The sequence below is a fragment of the Cynara cardunculus genome (assembly GCF_001531365.2).
Source record: "Cynara cardunculus var. scolymus isolate 2C chromosome LG 12, CcrdV1, whole genome shotgun sequence".
NCBI lineage: Eukaryota > Viridiplantae > Streptophyta > Magnoliopsida > Asterales > Asteraceae > Cynara > Cynara cardunculus.
Window position 1 is genome coordinate 30706596 of NC_037539.1, and position 16036 is coordinate 30722631.

Consider the following 16036-nt stretch of genomic DNA (forward strand, 5'->3'; position numbering starts at 1 on the left):
GATTTAAGAAGATGGAGTAAATAGAGATTTGGAGATTTCAATCGGGAGTTGACTCATTTTAGGAGTGAAGCTCAGTCTTGGCAACTAGAGGAAAAGAGGCTGTAAAAAAAGAGAGGCTATAACCAGATAAGAAGCAAGTTTTGGGGACATTTATCCGGTTTAAATTGTTCAATGTTGAGCTTTGGGTATGATTTACATTTATTGCATGTTTATCTGGAAATTACATGTTTTGAGTGTGTTGATCATTCAATTGGAGTCATGTAATTTAGATTGTAACACAATGTATAATAGGCATAGGAGTCCTATTATGTCACTATGGGTATTGTTGAGATAGACTCATGTAAAGTCAGAATCAGAGACCTATGAGTTATGGATGCCATTTGTTATTGTGGATGTGAATTTACATAAAGTTGGACTCGAGGACCAATGGGTCGATGTTTGTTGTTTAAGTGAGAATTTTGATGTTCTCACTATAATTTCTAGTGGGTGTTCACCAAGTCAATGATTGGGATAAGCTTGTGGTGGTACTCGTATAAGTCGTATATGAAACTAGGGTATTACGGTGTTACTCGAATGACTTACATATGAAGCAAAGGTATTGTGGTGGTACTCGTATAAGTCGTATACGTAGATTGTTGACTTTTATGGGTGAGGCTCCTCTAGAGGACGAGTAGTAATCATTGTCACCCTAATGCTTGTGATGGTACTTATTGTAGTCGTATACGGAGCTGAGGCTTGTGATGGTACTTGTTGGATTCGTATACGGAGCTTGGTCTTGCGGTGGTACTCGATAGAGTCATATACGAAGCTCGTTGACCTTGACATAAACTCGGTAACGTTGATGTATGACTTACTTTGTGTTTGCCATATTCGATGAGTATGGGTCTCTCCCGTCACTGAAAATGTGTTATTTTTGGATAGTGTATTATCCAAGTTTTCGATGTTGTTTGGGGTATGAAGTGTATCCATAATTTATGGTTTTTTATATTGGAACTTATCCATGTTTTGATGTTTTGTATAATAGAGTTTTATCAATGTTTTTTCCACCCAATTCGCACTTTGTGTGAGTATTGGGTTTGGTTTCATGTTAAATACGTGTTTTGATTAATGAGTTTTTATTACGAAAATAATGGATTTTGGGAAAGATGTTGCTTTTATATTTAATATATTTTATTTTGGAAATTGTGAATTAAATAACATTCTTTCAGTTTTATCGTTTTATATTAATGACAAAAAACTATTTGAACTCAATATGCGTTAAACCAAACTCTTTTTATTTGTTTGTATGTGCATCAGGTGCTCGTTCAGGAATGAAACTAGCGACCATCTGATGCGTTGAGTGCTAGTTAGAGACACACAAAAGAATTAATTATTCGATTACGTCTTCCATACTATGGAGATGCCAGAGTTAATGAGTTTTAGTAACACCCGTTCTTAACCTAGAGTGTGTATGAGGTTTTATATAGAAATTTCCTGACTTTTAATTTGATATTACCTTGTAAATAACTCATTGATCCTTTTTGAGAATTAATTTGGAGTAAACTTGATGTTAAATAAAAGTTTTAAATTAGTCGCTCGTTTCCATATTTTGGGGTGTTATAGACGTAGGGTAATATCATTTGTTGGAAGGGATCTAGAAAGAATTGGGATTAATATATGAGGGATTTTTGGCAAAATGTTAGCCAATGATAACTCTATGTCGTTCTAGATGGACAAATGGTTGGGTCACTTCAAGTTTTATGATAGATTCCCAAGATTGTTTGGTTTGGAGGGGGTTTAAGGTGGTCTCGGTGATGAATAGGTTGGAGTGGCGAAATGGAGGGTGGTTATTGTCTTGGGGTTTGTGTAGAGTTCCTAGAGGGATAACTTTAAATGATATAAAAGAGTTGGAAGGCTTGGCTCATAATCTTAACCCTCTAAGTATGAGAGAGACAAGTAATTGTGGTTCTTGGGTCAAGCTGAGATGTTCACAAAGTAATTGTGGTTCTTGGGGCTCAAGGAATTGCTGGATAAAACTATTCCTCGATCTACATCTCATTTCATCAAAACTAAATGGTGCAAGCTTGTCCAAAAAAAGTTTGCTATTTGTATGGTGTGTAAGGCAAGGCAGGATTATGGTCCGTTTGATGTTGGGTCGTCTTGGTTTTGACCATCACTCTTTCTTGTGTCCCTCGATGTGGGGATAAAGTCAAAACTATTGATCAATGCATGGTTTATCACTTTATCGTAAGCAGGTCTTAGACCTACGAGAAAAGTTGCTAAAGTGGTGGGATTTAGCTTCCTTCAACATGGACTCATTTCAGACATATTTTCCATGAAAGATCAACTCTTAATCTCATATTTTTCAAAGAGATCTTGACAAGTGGTTTTGTGGCCTGCCCTGTACGTAATTTGGAGTTTCCACAACAAGATGCTCTTTTTTGATCGACCACCTCTCTTCATATATAGTTTCTTTCATATCATTGGTTCGTTAATCATGTTAAAAACTTCAACTACTCTTGGTCGAATTGGCGTTGTAACCCAGGAGGGTAAATTTTTAAGTTGCTCGGGGGCGATCTTGCATAAACTTGTTTATGTATGTTTCTTTTAGTTATGTTTTATTGAAGTTGTGCGTTTTTAAAAAAAATCCATTAATTCGTTTAAATATATTTTACTAAAAAAAAAAAAAAAATGAATAAGAAAATGTCAATTTAGTCATCAAGGCGACACCACGTTGAATATACATGTCGCATCATGATTGGCAACAACCCGTGTCAACTTAGCCCTGTTGTTCTCTTTCTAAACCCCTCAGTTTTGACTTATATTACAAGTTTAGCCCCCTAAGTTGCAATAATTTATAATAAATCACAAACTTCACAATGATGGATTTTAATAAATCACAAACTTCAAATGTCAATCTTATCCATGTACGTGGGGTTTCATTAAAATCCAAAGGATTTTAATGAATTTTTTTTCCAATTAAAACAAATGAGAGATTTGGAATGAAATCCAATTCTAAATCCTACCAAACCCGCATACTAAATGGGTCCTTAGAACGACAAAGGTGGTATCTGATTGGTTTGAGTTTGACTCCAAAAGTCAAAAGTACCAAGAGGTCTCAGGTTTAAATCAAAGGAATAATAAAAATTCCTTTGTGGCCTACGGAGGTTCAAATGCGGTGACTCCGGACTATCTGTAAAGTAGATGGTCGTCCTGGATTAGTTAGCTCGCATAGCGGGTTGGATATCCAGGTTGATAAAAAAAAACGTGTCCTTAGAAAAACGTTTTTATTGGTTACCAAGTCCAACATGATGATGACTCAAATGTAATAGTTAAGATTTAAAAGGGCACTATTTAAAACTTCTAGAAAACATTAAGGGTTCTTTTTGTAAAATTGACATTTGAATCCTAAATGGAGTTCCGTATCGGATCCAAATAATCTCTGTACTTAAGACAGTCGATTCCGCATCGGCATCTTCGGCTAACTAATTCCGCCCTACCCCTCGTCTGTATAAACCCTAGGGCACTCGCCCAAGTTTTCAATTGAAGTTCCCTAATTCAACGCTGTAAGTTCTCAATCGATGTTGTCAAAATCTTCTCTTATGTTCATCTGTGCGGTTTTTGGTGTTTGATTTTTTTTCATTTTCGGAATCAGTTATGATGTTTGAAATCAGTAGAATGCTATCCGATCTGTAATGATTTCTTCAATTGAGATGTGTAATTGTGATCTTAAGTGATATATAGTTTGTTTGTGGTTAAATTTTGCTGTTTTCAAGTTTTGGATCTGGGAAAATTCATTTGATTTGTTATTTGCGATCGATCGGTTATAGTTGAATCAATGAAGATTTGAAATGATTCCGAATTGTGGATTTTTCTTGTTGGTTTTTTTATTTTTCAATGATTTGCATGTCGATGATGCGAGAATATTTGGAAGTTAATGAGTTGAAAGTGTAAAAATATTGGATTTTTTGCATTTGCATTGGATGATAATGCGAAATAACTGAAAGAAACAGAGTTAAGAATTCCTGGATATCAATGAAATGATGTTTAAGAAATTATATGGTGCTAAACCGTTTCTTTTTTGGGGGGCTGAATATGTTTCTTCAAGTCTAGCAAGTAGTGCAAGGAGGTTCACTGCAATATATGTTCTAGATTCTGCCTCAATATTTGGTCTCAAGTGAGAGAAATTTGTATTAATAGCTTCGGTTTGTAATACAATTACCTGTCTAGTTGCTGCGATCATGGGTATGTAAGCACATCAATGTGTATGATTGATTCAGCAGTTTGAGAACACTATGGATTATAGGTTTTTGCGTGGAGGTGCAGCAATTTTTAATGTGGTAATCTGTGGTGCCAATGTTAACTAACTTAAAGTTTCTAGCATGTTTATACGATAGTCTATTTAGTCTTTATTTCCTGCGAGAACAGTTTAACTATGCCTAATTTTGCTACTGTATGATATAATGATTGTTTGCTTGTTACTTATGGTTGCTTTTCCCAAATGGCGTTGAAACAGCTGGTTTGCAGTTCTGATTTGTTAAAATGGGAGGTGGTTTTCGAGTGTTACATCTGGTCAGGCCATTCCTTTCATTTTTGCCGGAAGTGCAAAGTGCAGATAGGAAGGTTCCCTTCAGAGAGAAGGTCATATACACTGTGATCTCTCTTTTCATCTTTCTGGTGTGCAGTCAGCTTCCTCTGTATGGCATACATTCGACCACTGGTGCAGACCCTTTCTACTGGATGCGTGTTATCCTGGCGTCGAACCGTGGGACCGTCATGGAACTTGGTATTACCCCCATTGTGACTTCTGGACTAGTTATGCAGTTATTAGCAGGGTCAAAAATTATTGAAGTGGACAATAATGTTCGTGAGGATCGTGCACTATTGTAAGCATCTTCTTTTCTATAATTTCCTTTATTATTTGTGTGCTGCTGACGGTGAAATTCATATAAAAGCTCCAGACAGGTTCTTTAGTTTTGCTTTTATGTTTCTTTTCCTGTATTAATTTTAATTTTGATCTATTTTTGGGCCTGCTATGGTTTATGAAACACATAATTATCCGCTGATTGGTGGTCTTACTAAGATCCAACCACATATTATGTTATATTCAGTACCATTAATGTATAAGCAACTATTGCTTCTAAATTGGGTGCTGTCCTTAACGGGTAGCCTAGAAATTTTGAATTTTTTTTGCAAACCTTTATACACCTGTGTGGGCATTTTACCTTTCTATGGTAGTTCTTGATGTTTTCTGACAAGACAGGATTGGTTAACTTTTTAGTAGTAGAACTGCACCTTTTTTTTTTTAGTTTTGTAATTTTGTTTAAACTTGTGATTTTCCCAGGAATGGTGCCCAGAAGTTGCTTGGCATCTTGATTGCTGTTGGTGAGGCTGTTGCCTATGTTCTGTCTGGAATGTACGGCAGTGTTGGTCAACTTGGTGTTGGAAATGCTATTCTTATAATTGTTCAGCTATGTTTTGCTGGGATCATTGTGATATGCCTGGATGAACTTCTCCAAAAGGGATATGGTCTAGGCTCTGGAATTTCATTGTTCATAGCTACCAACATCTGGTAAGCTGGTGATCCTTCCTCATGTGTACCGTAAAAGACATATGCCGACTCCTGCTATTGCCTAACTCAATGTAAATTGATCATGTAGTGAAAGCATTATCTGGAAAGCATTCAGCCCTACAACTATCAACAGTGGGCGCGGTGCTGAGTTTGAGGGTGCAGTTATTGCTTTGTTCCATCTTCTGATCACTAGATCGGATAAAGTTAGAGCACTGCGGGAAGCTTTCTATCGGCAGAATCTGCCTAATGTGACCAATTTGCTTGCTACTGTTTTGATCTTCCTCATTGTTATCTACTTCCAAGGCTTCCGTGTTGTTTTGCCTGTGAGATCWAAGAAYGCTCGTGGGCARCAAGGSTCWTAYCCCATYAAGCTRTTCTACACTTCCAACATGCCCATCATTCTTCAGTCTGCACTTGTATCCAACCTTTATTTCATCTCTCAGGTATTAGATTCATTTCTTCACTAGCATAAATGTACACCTGTATTACTTCCCTGATACCAATTGCTCACATCATTCTTGTTATTCAGTTGCTGCACAGAAAGTACAGCGGAAATTTCTTGGTTAACTTGTTGGGAAAGTGGAAGGAATCTGAATACTCGGGCCAATCTGTTCCAGTTGGTGGCCTTGCTTACTATGTGACTGCACCTTCAAGGTAATAGAATCCCCTTCGAACTTGGATTTAAATTTCTGGAGCTTGAACTAATGCCTTGATTTGTCTTAATTGCTTGCATCTGGACATCAGTTTGGCAGATATGGCAGCCAATCCTTTCCATGCTCTTTTCTACTTAGTCTTCATGTTGACAGCATGTGCACTGTTTTCAAAAACATGGATCGAGGTTTCTGGATCTTCTGCAAGAGACGTGGCCAAGCAACTTAAGGTAATGATACATTTACTCTTAAACAGATCCAACAATGCAGCATCTAAAACCTTTCAAAACATGAATTGTGGTTTAGTAGAAGGGTTTCTAATGGAATGGATTTGTGGAAATTACTTGTAGGAGCAACAAATGGTGATGCCTGGGCATCGGGACTCGAATCTCCAGAAAGAACTGAACCGGTACATCCCAACAGCGGCTGCGTTTGGAGGAATGTGCATTGGTGCTTTGACCGTTTTGGCGGACTTCATGGGAGCGATAGGGTCGGGTACTGGGATATTGCTAGCAGTTACAATCATATATCAGTACTTTGAGACATTTGAGAAGGAGAAGGCCAGTGAACTAGGTTTATTTGGGTTTTAATCTGTACTTGTGTTTTCTGTTGTTAGACAGACAGACAGACAACCAACTCTAGGATAACATGGCAGTTTGAAGCTAAACTCGTTTTTATCTTTTTGGCTGTTGCATCCTCTCTTTCTCTTTTTATTTACTTAGCATCACGAAATTTGATAAATTTTAATAAAATAAATGAAAACATCTTAAAAACTAAGTTTTTCTTGTAGTGTTGGATCATGGATTCATCCTTACTTTGGGATATACATAAGCATGGCTGATTCGAACCAGTCATATCCCGGTAAAGGTGAACGTTTTTAAGTAACTTATCGGATAAAATTCTAATCCATTAAAATGACATTGTATGAAACAATTTATTTGGTAGGCGCTATTTAGGTAAGAGTTGTTACCGGGTAAGATTCTTGACCCTTATCATTCTTCTTACTGGGTAAAGTTATCTGTCTTTGCCATATTCATCCAGTAAGCTAAATAACTCGATAAGTGCTCACTAAATAAGTATTTAACACTAAACGACACCTTAATCGAATTCTTACCTTATACCACATACTCATTAGCAATATTCATCACACTCAATGTTATATTATGGTGTCTATATTTACCTCAAATGGATCAAAATCCCATGTTTTTATCTCCAATTATAGTCAATTATGATACCGACTGTATTAAAATGGAAAAAGTTTGAAAAATCCCAGTGTATGAAAGAAAAAACAAAATAGAACAACTGTACAAAAAGAAAAAGAGACCGTAATTCTCATTAATCACGAGCCATTTAAATTGGGACTAGTTATAAGTAGATAACTATGAGATATCTCGACTCTAATCTATCTTTGAAAATATCTATCTCTATCTCTATCTCTATCATTATATCCTTTAGACGATGATATCTTTATCCTTCAACATTCCCTCTTGTGCCGAGTTAAGGTAGTGATGGTTCATAATTGTTGACTCGTTTAAACCTTGTGCCGAAATAAAAATCCAGTGGATAAAAATAAAAATAGGATCAAAGAAAGAGTACGACGCACCATTCTCTTTGCAATATTGAGTTTTCTCTTAGTCTAATATTCCCTTTGATTTGTACACTAATCATGAGGTTTAAGAAAACAAGATGATATATAAACTGTTACCTCACTAAAACCTTGCACCAAGGTACAAAACCCAATGTGAAAAATACAATCTTAGGTGAAGGAAAGAGCACAACATATCAATATTACATGTATAGTAGACTCTCATTTTTGTCTACTACTCTCACTGATTCGTGCATTAATCAAATGAGTTTGCAAAGTTTAGCAGTACTTTTTATATGTTTCCCAAATATGGTTTTAGATAATGGTTTAGTAAAATATGTCACAATCTCTTTTCATCTTACTTTATTCACTTGAATCTTGAGGAGAGTTTGTTATTGTTGATTGTATAAAAACTTAAGCTGAATATATTTTATGCTATCACCCTCGATGTATTTTACTTCCATTTCTTTTATACATGATGCACTATTTCCATATATGCAGTTATGATATGGTTAAACTCAAAACACTAGCTCATCTAATATGTATAATGATAGTCCATAACCATGTACACCGTTTTAACAGTCTCATGTAGAGTAATATTCTTGGAATAGTTCGAGGAGGTAGTTACAAAGGTTTGCTAAGTTTACTTCCAAGCAACCGGTGTGCTCCCTATGGTAAATTTCGTAACTAGTATCAGCAAAGACATACCAAGATATTGTTTGGTATTTTTCTGTAAGGGTTAGTATTTTTGCTGCTCATATTCTAAGTAGGTATTCAAGTTCTATTATCAATCCCATTTTGCTCTCTATAGGGAAAGTTTAAGACCATATTAGTGGTTCCAAAAGATTAACTTGATATCATTTCAAGATGTTGCGTTAGCGTTGAGCTAAATTTAGCTAACATGTTCACTAAGAAATACAATATACGGTCAAATGTATTGTGCTAAGTACAACAGTGCGTCTATTGTACTTAGATAGGGAATTCCAACTCCTTGCACCTCTTCTTCATCATCCTTTAGACAAAATAGATCTTTCTTTATGTCCAACACTTCAACTGGTCATGAGAGTGCTAGCTAGATATGCTTTGTTCATGTTAAATTGCTCAATCATTTTCTGGACATATGTAGATCGATAGATTAATAATCCACAAACTTGATGTCCTAGCTCCAATAGCTAGACAAAACCAAGTTTTTTCAAGATCATTCATCTCATATTCAAATTTCAAGTATACTATGGTTTCTCTTATTTCATCAAAAGTACCTATTATGTTCATAACATCGACATACAAAGCTACAATTGGAAATATGAAACTCGTTTTCTTTATAAATATGCAAGAGCATAGTTTATTGTTCTTATATCCCTTTCCAATGAAGTATTCACTTAGACGGGTATGCTACATCTGCCTAGATTGCTTTATCATGTAAAGTGAGCGTTTTCAACTTTCTTGTAAAGCCACTCCGTGCTTTAGAGTTACTTGATTTGGGTGATGTTAGGCCATTAAGAACTTCTATATATCTCTAAATCTAGATCTCCCATAGAGATATATAGTAACTACATCCATGAGTTGCATTTCCAGTCCTTCAAAAACTACTAGGCTAATTAAATAGCAAAACATTATAACGTCCATCACAAGAGATTAAGTCTTCTCATGGTTGATTGTAACACTCCTAAATTTATAAAATAACAGGCTATTTAAAACTTACAAATTCCTTCAAAATAAAAGAACTTTAATAAGAAAATGCTCAAAGTTTACAAAAGAAGGAGAACTAGATATGCATTAAAGTTCTAAACTGGACTGTCTTGCCCCTAAATAGAATTAGAATAAGTCAGGGGTTACTAAACCATCAAATATGTTATCTTCAAACTGGACAAAGCCTCTAAAGTCATCATATCAGAACCTCCACGAAACGCCGCTTAGATCTCACTAAGACATGATATACATGTCGATAAGAAAAACTGTTACGCCTAAAACCTAGTGAGTTAAAATAGTTTATCATATAAACATAAAACGGTTAAAACCAAAGAATTTCCTTTAAATGACGACTCCTTTATTTATATCACAATTTGTAAAAAGGAACATCTTGCAAAAACTCGTTATTTCCAAAGCAAGTACCCATTTTACAATGACATTAAATATCCCAACTCACCCAAAAAGTGAGTAAGATTCATACTCCAAACTAGGGGTGTTCATCTAAACCGCACAAATGGTCAACACCGCACAACAACATGTTGTTTAAAACTTTCGCAATGCAGTTTCCGGTTTACAATTGATTACATGTCGAAAGAAACTTCAGTGAGGTGATACTGAAGAGTCTCTTTATGAGCAAAGTGAACAAACCCCCAATTTCTCTCTCTGTCTCTCGCTTGATTCGTTACATGTCTGGCAAGGTATTTCTTTTCACAATTTCGATCATCTTGTATTATAATTCATCCGAGCACATACTGAACGTATTGTATCTTTAAGATGTTGATCAAATTTGAAATTGGAAAGTAACTTGTGTAACATTCATACCAGGCCTTCCATTCCATATGCTACTAACAGTTATAAGATTGTTGGATCTCCTTCACCTACGGTGGCCTCATTTGACTTTTTACATGTTTTTAAACTTCATTTCACCCATTTGGTTTCTCTTTTCGTGTAGTCATCAACTGCATCCTTTTGTTACTGACTCGATTAACAATCTATGCTCTTTACGTGCCACTAAGCTTAAAGCCAAATTGTGCTATGGAAAACAAATGACTTTGGACATTTGTACTCACCAAACAAGACTTAGCACCTTGGATATCATACTCTACTGAGACTATAGACAATATATGCAGTTTAAGATTATACACATTTGTAAATATATAGTTTTTTTATAATATTATATACATTCATACACAGTTCTAACAAAATAAACCGTGCATGATACCATACATTTATACACGATTTTGATAAGAACCGTCTAAGATTATACATATTTGTAAACGATTTCATATAAAAACCGTGTATGAATCTAGACATTTGTAGACGATTATGATAGAAACCATTTCATATTATGTACATTTATACACGGTTCCATCTAAAAATCGTGTAAGAACCACACTTTCATACATGGTTATGAGTGTTCCTTTTACACGGTTTACGAACCATGTATGAAGATGACTTTTGTGCACGGTTGCAAAACCATGTATGAAAGCCCCATGCTTTCATAAACACTGGCCTTATACATGGTTGCAAAACCGTGTATGAAAGCCATAAACAACAGTGTATAAATGTCTATCCTGTAGTAGTGATTGTAACTAATTGAGGATGCCTAATTAAAGAACAATATGTCTAACATAATAAAAGTTAAACTAACACAATTAAAATTAAATAAGTCTAATTCGTTATTTAAATTAATCTAAAAAGATCGGTTTAATAGATCCAATTGAACTAATAAAACTAAAAAAACACGCTTGAAAATGAGTCAAGATTGAATTATATAAGTAAATAATATTGACATTTAAATTAAAGAAAACCAAATAAAATAAGCTAATTAATAATAAATAACATTTCTAAACTATAAAAGAATTATAATGATATTAAACTAGGATAATACTAATATGATAAATATTTATTAGATAACTAAAAAAATTAAAATAAAATTTAATAATTATTTAGTTTAAATAATTACATCAAAATCATAATAAAAATCCCATAGATAATTATCTTTTAGTGTTTTTTTATGTCAATATCCACTTTTATTTATTTCACTATTTCAATAAAAAATAAAGTAATTATAAATTCGATTCCGTTACCTTTATATATTTTCAATAAAAAATTAAATAATTATAAATTCAACTCAGTTATATTTTTTTTATTTAATTAATATCAACCACGAAAATATAACAGAAGTGTCCTATAGATCAAATCCTAAATTGTATTATTCTTTTAACCAGATTTTATAATATTCCATTATGAAGAATTTGATAGAAAGCTTACTCAATTTTTTGATGAACTTGACAACAAGCACGGGTAAACGGAGTATCGACCCAATTTTGCGACAAGCTGTTCAACAGCGTCAGCATTGAGCAAACAAATTGTTTAGAGATTGTGAAATACGGTTTTGAGCTTACGAGCTGATAACGTGTTATTGGAAAAACGAAATAGAACAACAGTAAATAGAGAAAAGGAATTTGTATTTCTCATTAATCACAAGCCTTAAATATAGATGAGTTACAAGTAGATAATTACGAGATATCTCAACTCTAATTTATTTCTATCGTCATATTCTTTCGACGATGACACACTTATCTTTCAACATAAATGACTTTTATATTTTAAGTGGTTAAGTTCTTAAACCTGTTTGATACCGGTAATAAGAAGTTTTTGATAAGAAACTCCTTTCTAACTTATTAACTTATTCCGATGTAATACCAGTAATAAGAAGTTTTTAGTGTTTGGATAGAAAAAAAAGAAATACTTATAACTTATTACATTTTGGTACTGTCATAAGCTAATCTAAACATTTTTTATAAGTCGTGTTTGACACTACATAAGTTGATAAACACTTTTACAAAAAGAACATAGGTTGCTTTAAATAAGAAACCCCAAACACCTCCTAAGTCCCTGAACATTTTTTTAAACGAGTAAATTCTTACACTTATGAAACAAAAGGGATATACCATTTTTTCTTGATGTATCAACAAACGAGTAGATATTATATTGAACCAATATATATATATATATATATATATATATATATATATATATCATTTCGATTAGCCATTCCAAAACATTATATACCAAAAGTACAAAAAGTTGTTATCTTATTTACGAAATATACCAGAAAATACATCCATCTTACTAAGAAATGAATAATATCGAAAGATTATGCATTTTCTAAGTACGAAATAATGTCTAGTTTGTATTATAAGTCTAATCTATTTGGATCGACTTTCCTCTTTGGCCTTATGCAAGGTTTATGAGTTTCTCTTCGAGTATTCTTTCAAATTTCATCCCTTATTCACGGAAGAATTAAAGGTTGAGGTGCCTCTTTTTTCACTTCAAAAGTTTTTTTTGACTTTAAAGCCACTTTTACAACGATACTAGGTTATCGATATCTTTTAGAGTTAGAAGGACTATTTTGTTCAATTTCAGTAAATGCATAAATTTATTTGTTTAAAAAATGTTCAGAAACTTAATCGTTCAGAATATAAGAGTGCATTGGGAGTTTTTAGACTTTTCTTTTACTCTAAAAGCCGGTTTTACCACCATAATCGGTCACCGCTCATTTTTAATTTATGAAGAACCATTTTGCTTGATTTCAATAAGTGCAACGATTTATTTGTTAAAAAAAAATATCAAGAGACTTAAATACCTCAAATATAAAGTGTCTTGAACGTTTTTCTACCATGTAGTGTGTTCCAATTTTGGAAGCGGTCCATAAGACGTAAAATGTAGTTCATTAGATTATGCATTTTGTTTTGAAAATTATCCATCATAATAACTCCTATAATTAAAAATATTCTGGACGCTTCCTATCTGATAGAAAAGGATCTCATGATCCTGGACTGATCTTACTTGAGATCGCGTTATCTTAATTTTCTTTTAAAATATTATATGAGTTTTATACTATATCATATTATTAATTTGTCATACTTTTATGTACACATAACTTAACACTATTTACCAATGCCTTATGCAAATCTTCGCCTTGTTATGCCACCAACCACCTCTCCCTTTACAATCGATCTCCTTCTTCCTCTCGTTGTTCCATCAACAGGCTCCACTGGTACTCTTTGTCACAAGACAACCGCACCCTCTAACGACGAACTACTTTGTGACCCACCACCATCGATATACCTTCAACCGACTTCTAAACCGCAGGAGACACCATCCCTGAACAAACAATCACAACCATCATCTCTCACTAGTTAGCTTTTTGCTGTTGGGTGTTTTGTTCTCTTATTTTGTTTTGTGGGCTGCTGCTAGACTTGAACGAGGGTAAATCTTTAACCGTTTTTTTCCATGAATCTAATTACATACTTCCATTAGTTAATCTCACATGTGTATGGATTAATTTTGACCAAATTGAATCGAGATTCTAAAAATTGATCATTAGATCTTGCTTGATGATGTATCTACTAGTTTGGTTTTGGGTTTGAAGGACATGTTAGTGTATATGCCTAAAAGTCAATGGTCAGATGATTATATTTGGACATTGTGTCGTATATATTAAATGAAGGTATTGTCCAATTATTATGTTTACGTATTATTGCGTGTTATATCTAAAGTAATAATAACTTTAGAATATTGTATTATAAAATGTCTCAAGTCAAATATTAATTCGGGTTTAGGTTGAATTAATATGGAACGACTAGTATATGTAGGGATCTATATGGAGATATAGAATCCACATATGGGTATAAGATGAGATATTGTGTATGGGATGTGACTCACTATGAGAATATTTTATTGGATGTCATATAAGTGTCATAGATGTTTCTCATTTGGTCATTTTACATATAGTCTTTTGACTTCAGATTATGGAGTTTGCTCTACGTGAGTGATATACTTTGATAACTGATTCTAATAATTCTATAACTAGGTGACATAATGATTGTTGGGTATGCCGTGTATCACTTAGTAGTACTAGCATAAATCAAGATAGGATGATTTGTTCCTCTTGGATGACAAGAGTGATATTCCTGGGCCCCTTGATTGAATAACACTGAGGAAGTGTATGGATGCTTAGATAGTCATCATAGGATACCGATATTTGTCCTATCAATATATTTCAAAATTGAGAAATTAAAGATCAGACATAACAAGGAAGACAGATTCATGCCCTCTTGTTCAATGTGGATATCAAAGACAAATGGACATAAATGTATATACTAATAATGATCATGCGGTTTGCTGATTAGTTGAATCACCAAAAATTATCATTTAGGTAACGATGATGTATTGCTAGATGCCGCTCTTTATTTTATAATTATGAATATGATTTATAATTAGCCAATGTGATAAAGTCCAAATGAAACATACATAAAATGTATATCTGAATAAGAAGAATAAATAATTAAAATGTTTAATTATTATATCTGATTTTGTGATATTTAATCTGATGAAGTATAATTAGAGAAATGCTGGCTTGTTTGACAAACGTGGGATATGATTAACTTGTAGTGACTTATCAAATAAAATACGTATAAAACGGAGACACACACCTTTTAGAAGATATGAGATTCTACAAGTATCAACCACTCTTTTAGACATGGTACTTATAATATTTGTTTATTATATGGATCATCATTACACTTATATAAATAGAGACCGATTATAGACAATGGATTGGTTGATGCAAGAATTGTTCAACTAGATAATGTTTTTTCTTTATATTCCACAACCAATTCTAATAACACACCCTACGAGCTTTGAAAATTGAATCTTCGTTAAAAAATATAAATTATCAACAATCAATCAAATAATATAATATATTTTATTATTATTGTTTTATTTATTAATATACATATACGAGCGATCCATATACTTTTGACATTTGAAACACAAACTGAAACCAATCAGACACCATTTTTGGGTGGTTATGTGTAGATAAATTGTTGTTTTCATGAAGGTACATAATATTTACAAGTGATTTAAATATGAAATATTGTGAATAAATCTCTATTTTCCAGTTGGATACAATAACTATCAACAATTTAAAAGAAAAGGTTGATTGAATCTAATTTTAATATTATCTTTACCAAAAAGAAAAAGGAAAAGAAAAATGGAAAGTGATGTGACGTGGAATAAGACTTCATTTATAGCCGTTGGATTTTTTGACTTCATTTCTGTTGGAGCCAAAAACAAGATAAAACTGAGGTTGATATAACTGCGGTCCCACCTATGACTCCATATGCCTTCGCGTTTTTCACATGCACCTTCTTTTTTAAATTAGGGAAAAATATAATAAAAATTAATAGATTTTTTTTGTTTGAAATGATTAAGTCTTTAAACTTTTTTTTGAACAAATAAGTTTTTGGACATTTCAAAACATGTTAAATAAGTCCTTGGACAATTTTTTGGAACAAATAAGTCATTGGACATTTCAAAATATGTTAAATAAGTCATTGGACAATTTTTAGAACAAATAAGTCCTTGGACATTCCAAAAAATGTTAAATAAGTCATTGGATAATTTTTAGAACAAATAATTTCTTGAACAATCCAAAACATGTTAAATAACTTCTTGAACTTTTATAAAACATGTTGGATACATTCTTAT

The 16036-nt window shown here is 33.2% G+C and overlaps 1 protein-coding gene across 1 annotated transcript; it reads left to right on the forward strand.

Moving 5' to 3' along the window:
• The first annotated feature begins 3444 nt into the window (after positions 1 to 3444).
• LOC112523308 (protein transport protein Sec61 subunit alpha-like) lies at positions 3445 to 6899 on the forward strand. The gene is made up of 7 exons (XM_025132846.1): positions 3445 to 3545; positions 4496 to 4865; positions 5324 to 5551; positions 5640 to 5994; positions 6081 to 6205; positions 6296 to 6431; positions 6552 to 6899. The coding sequence occupies exons 2-7, from the start codon at positions 4522 to 4524 to the stop codon at positions 6789 to 6791; spliced, it is 1428 nt and encodes a 475-aa protein (XP_024988614.1). The 5' UTR covers positions 3445 to 3545; positions 4496 to 4521; the 3' UTR covers positions 6792 to 6899.
• Positions 6900 to 16036: the final 9137 nt, after the last annotated feature.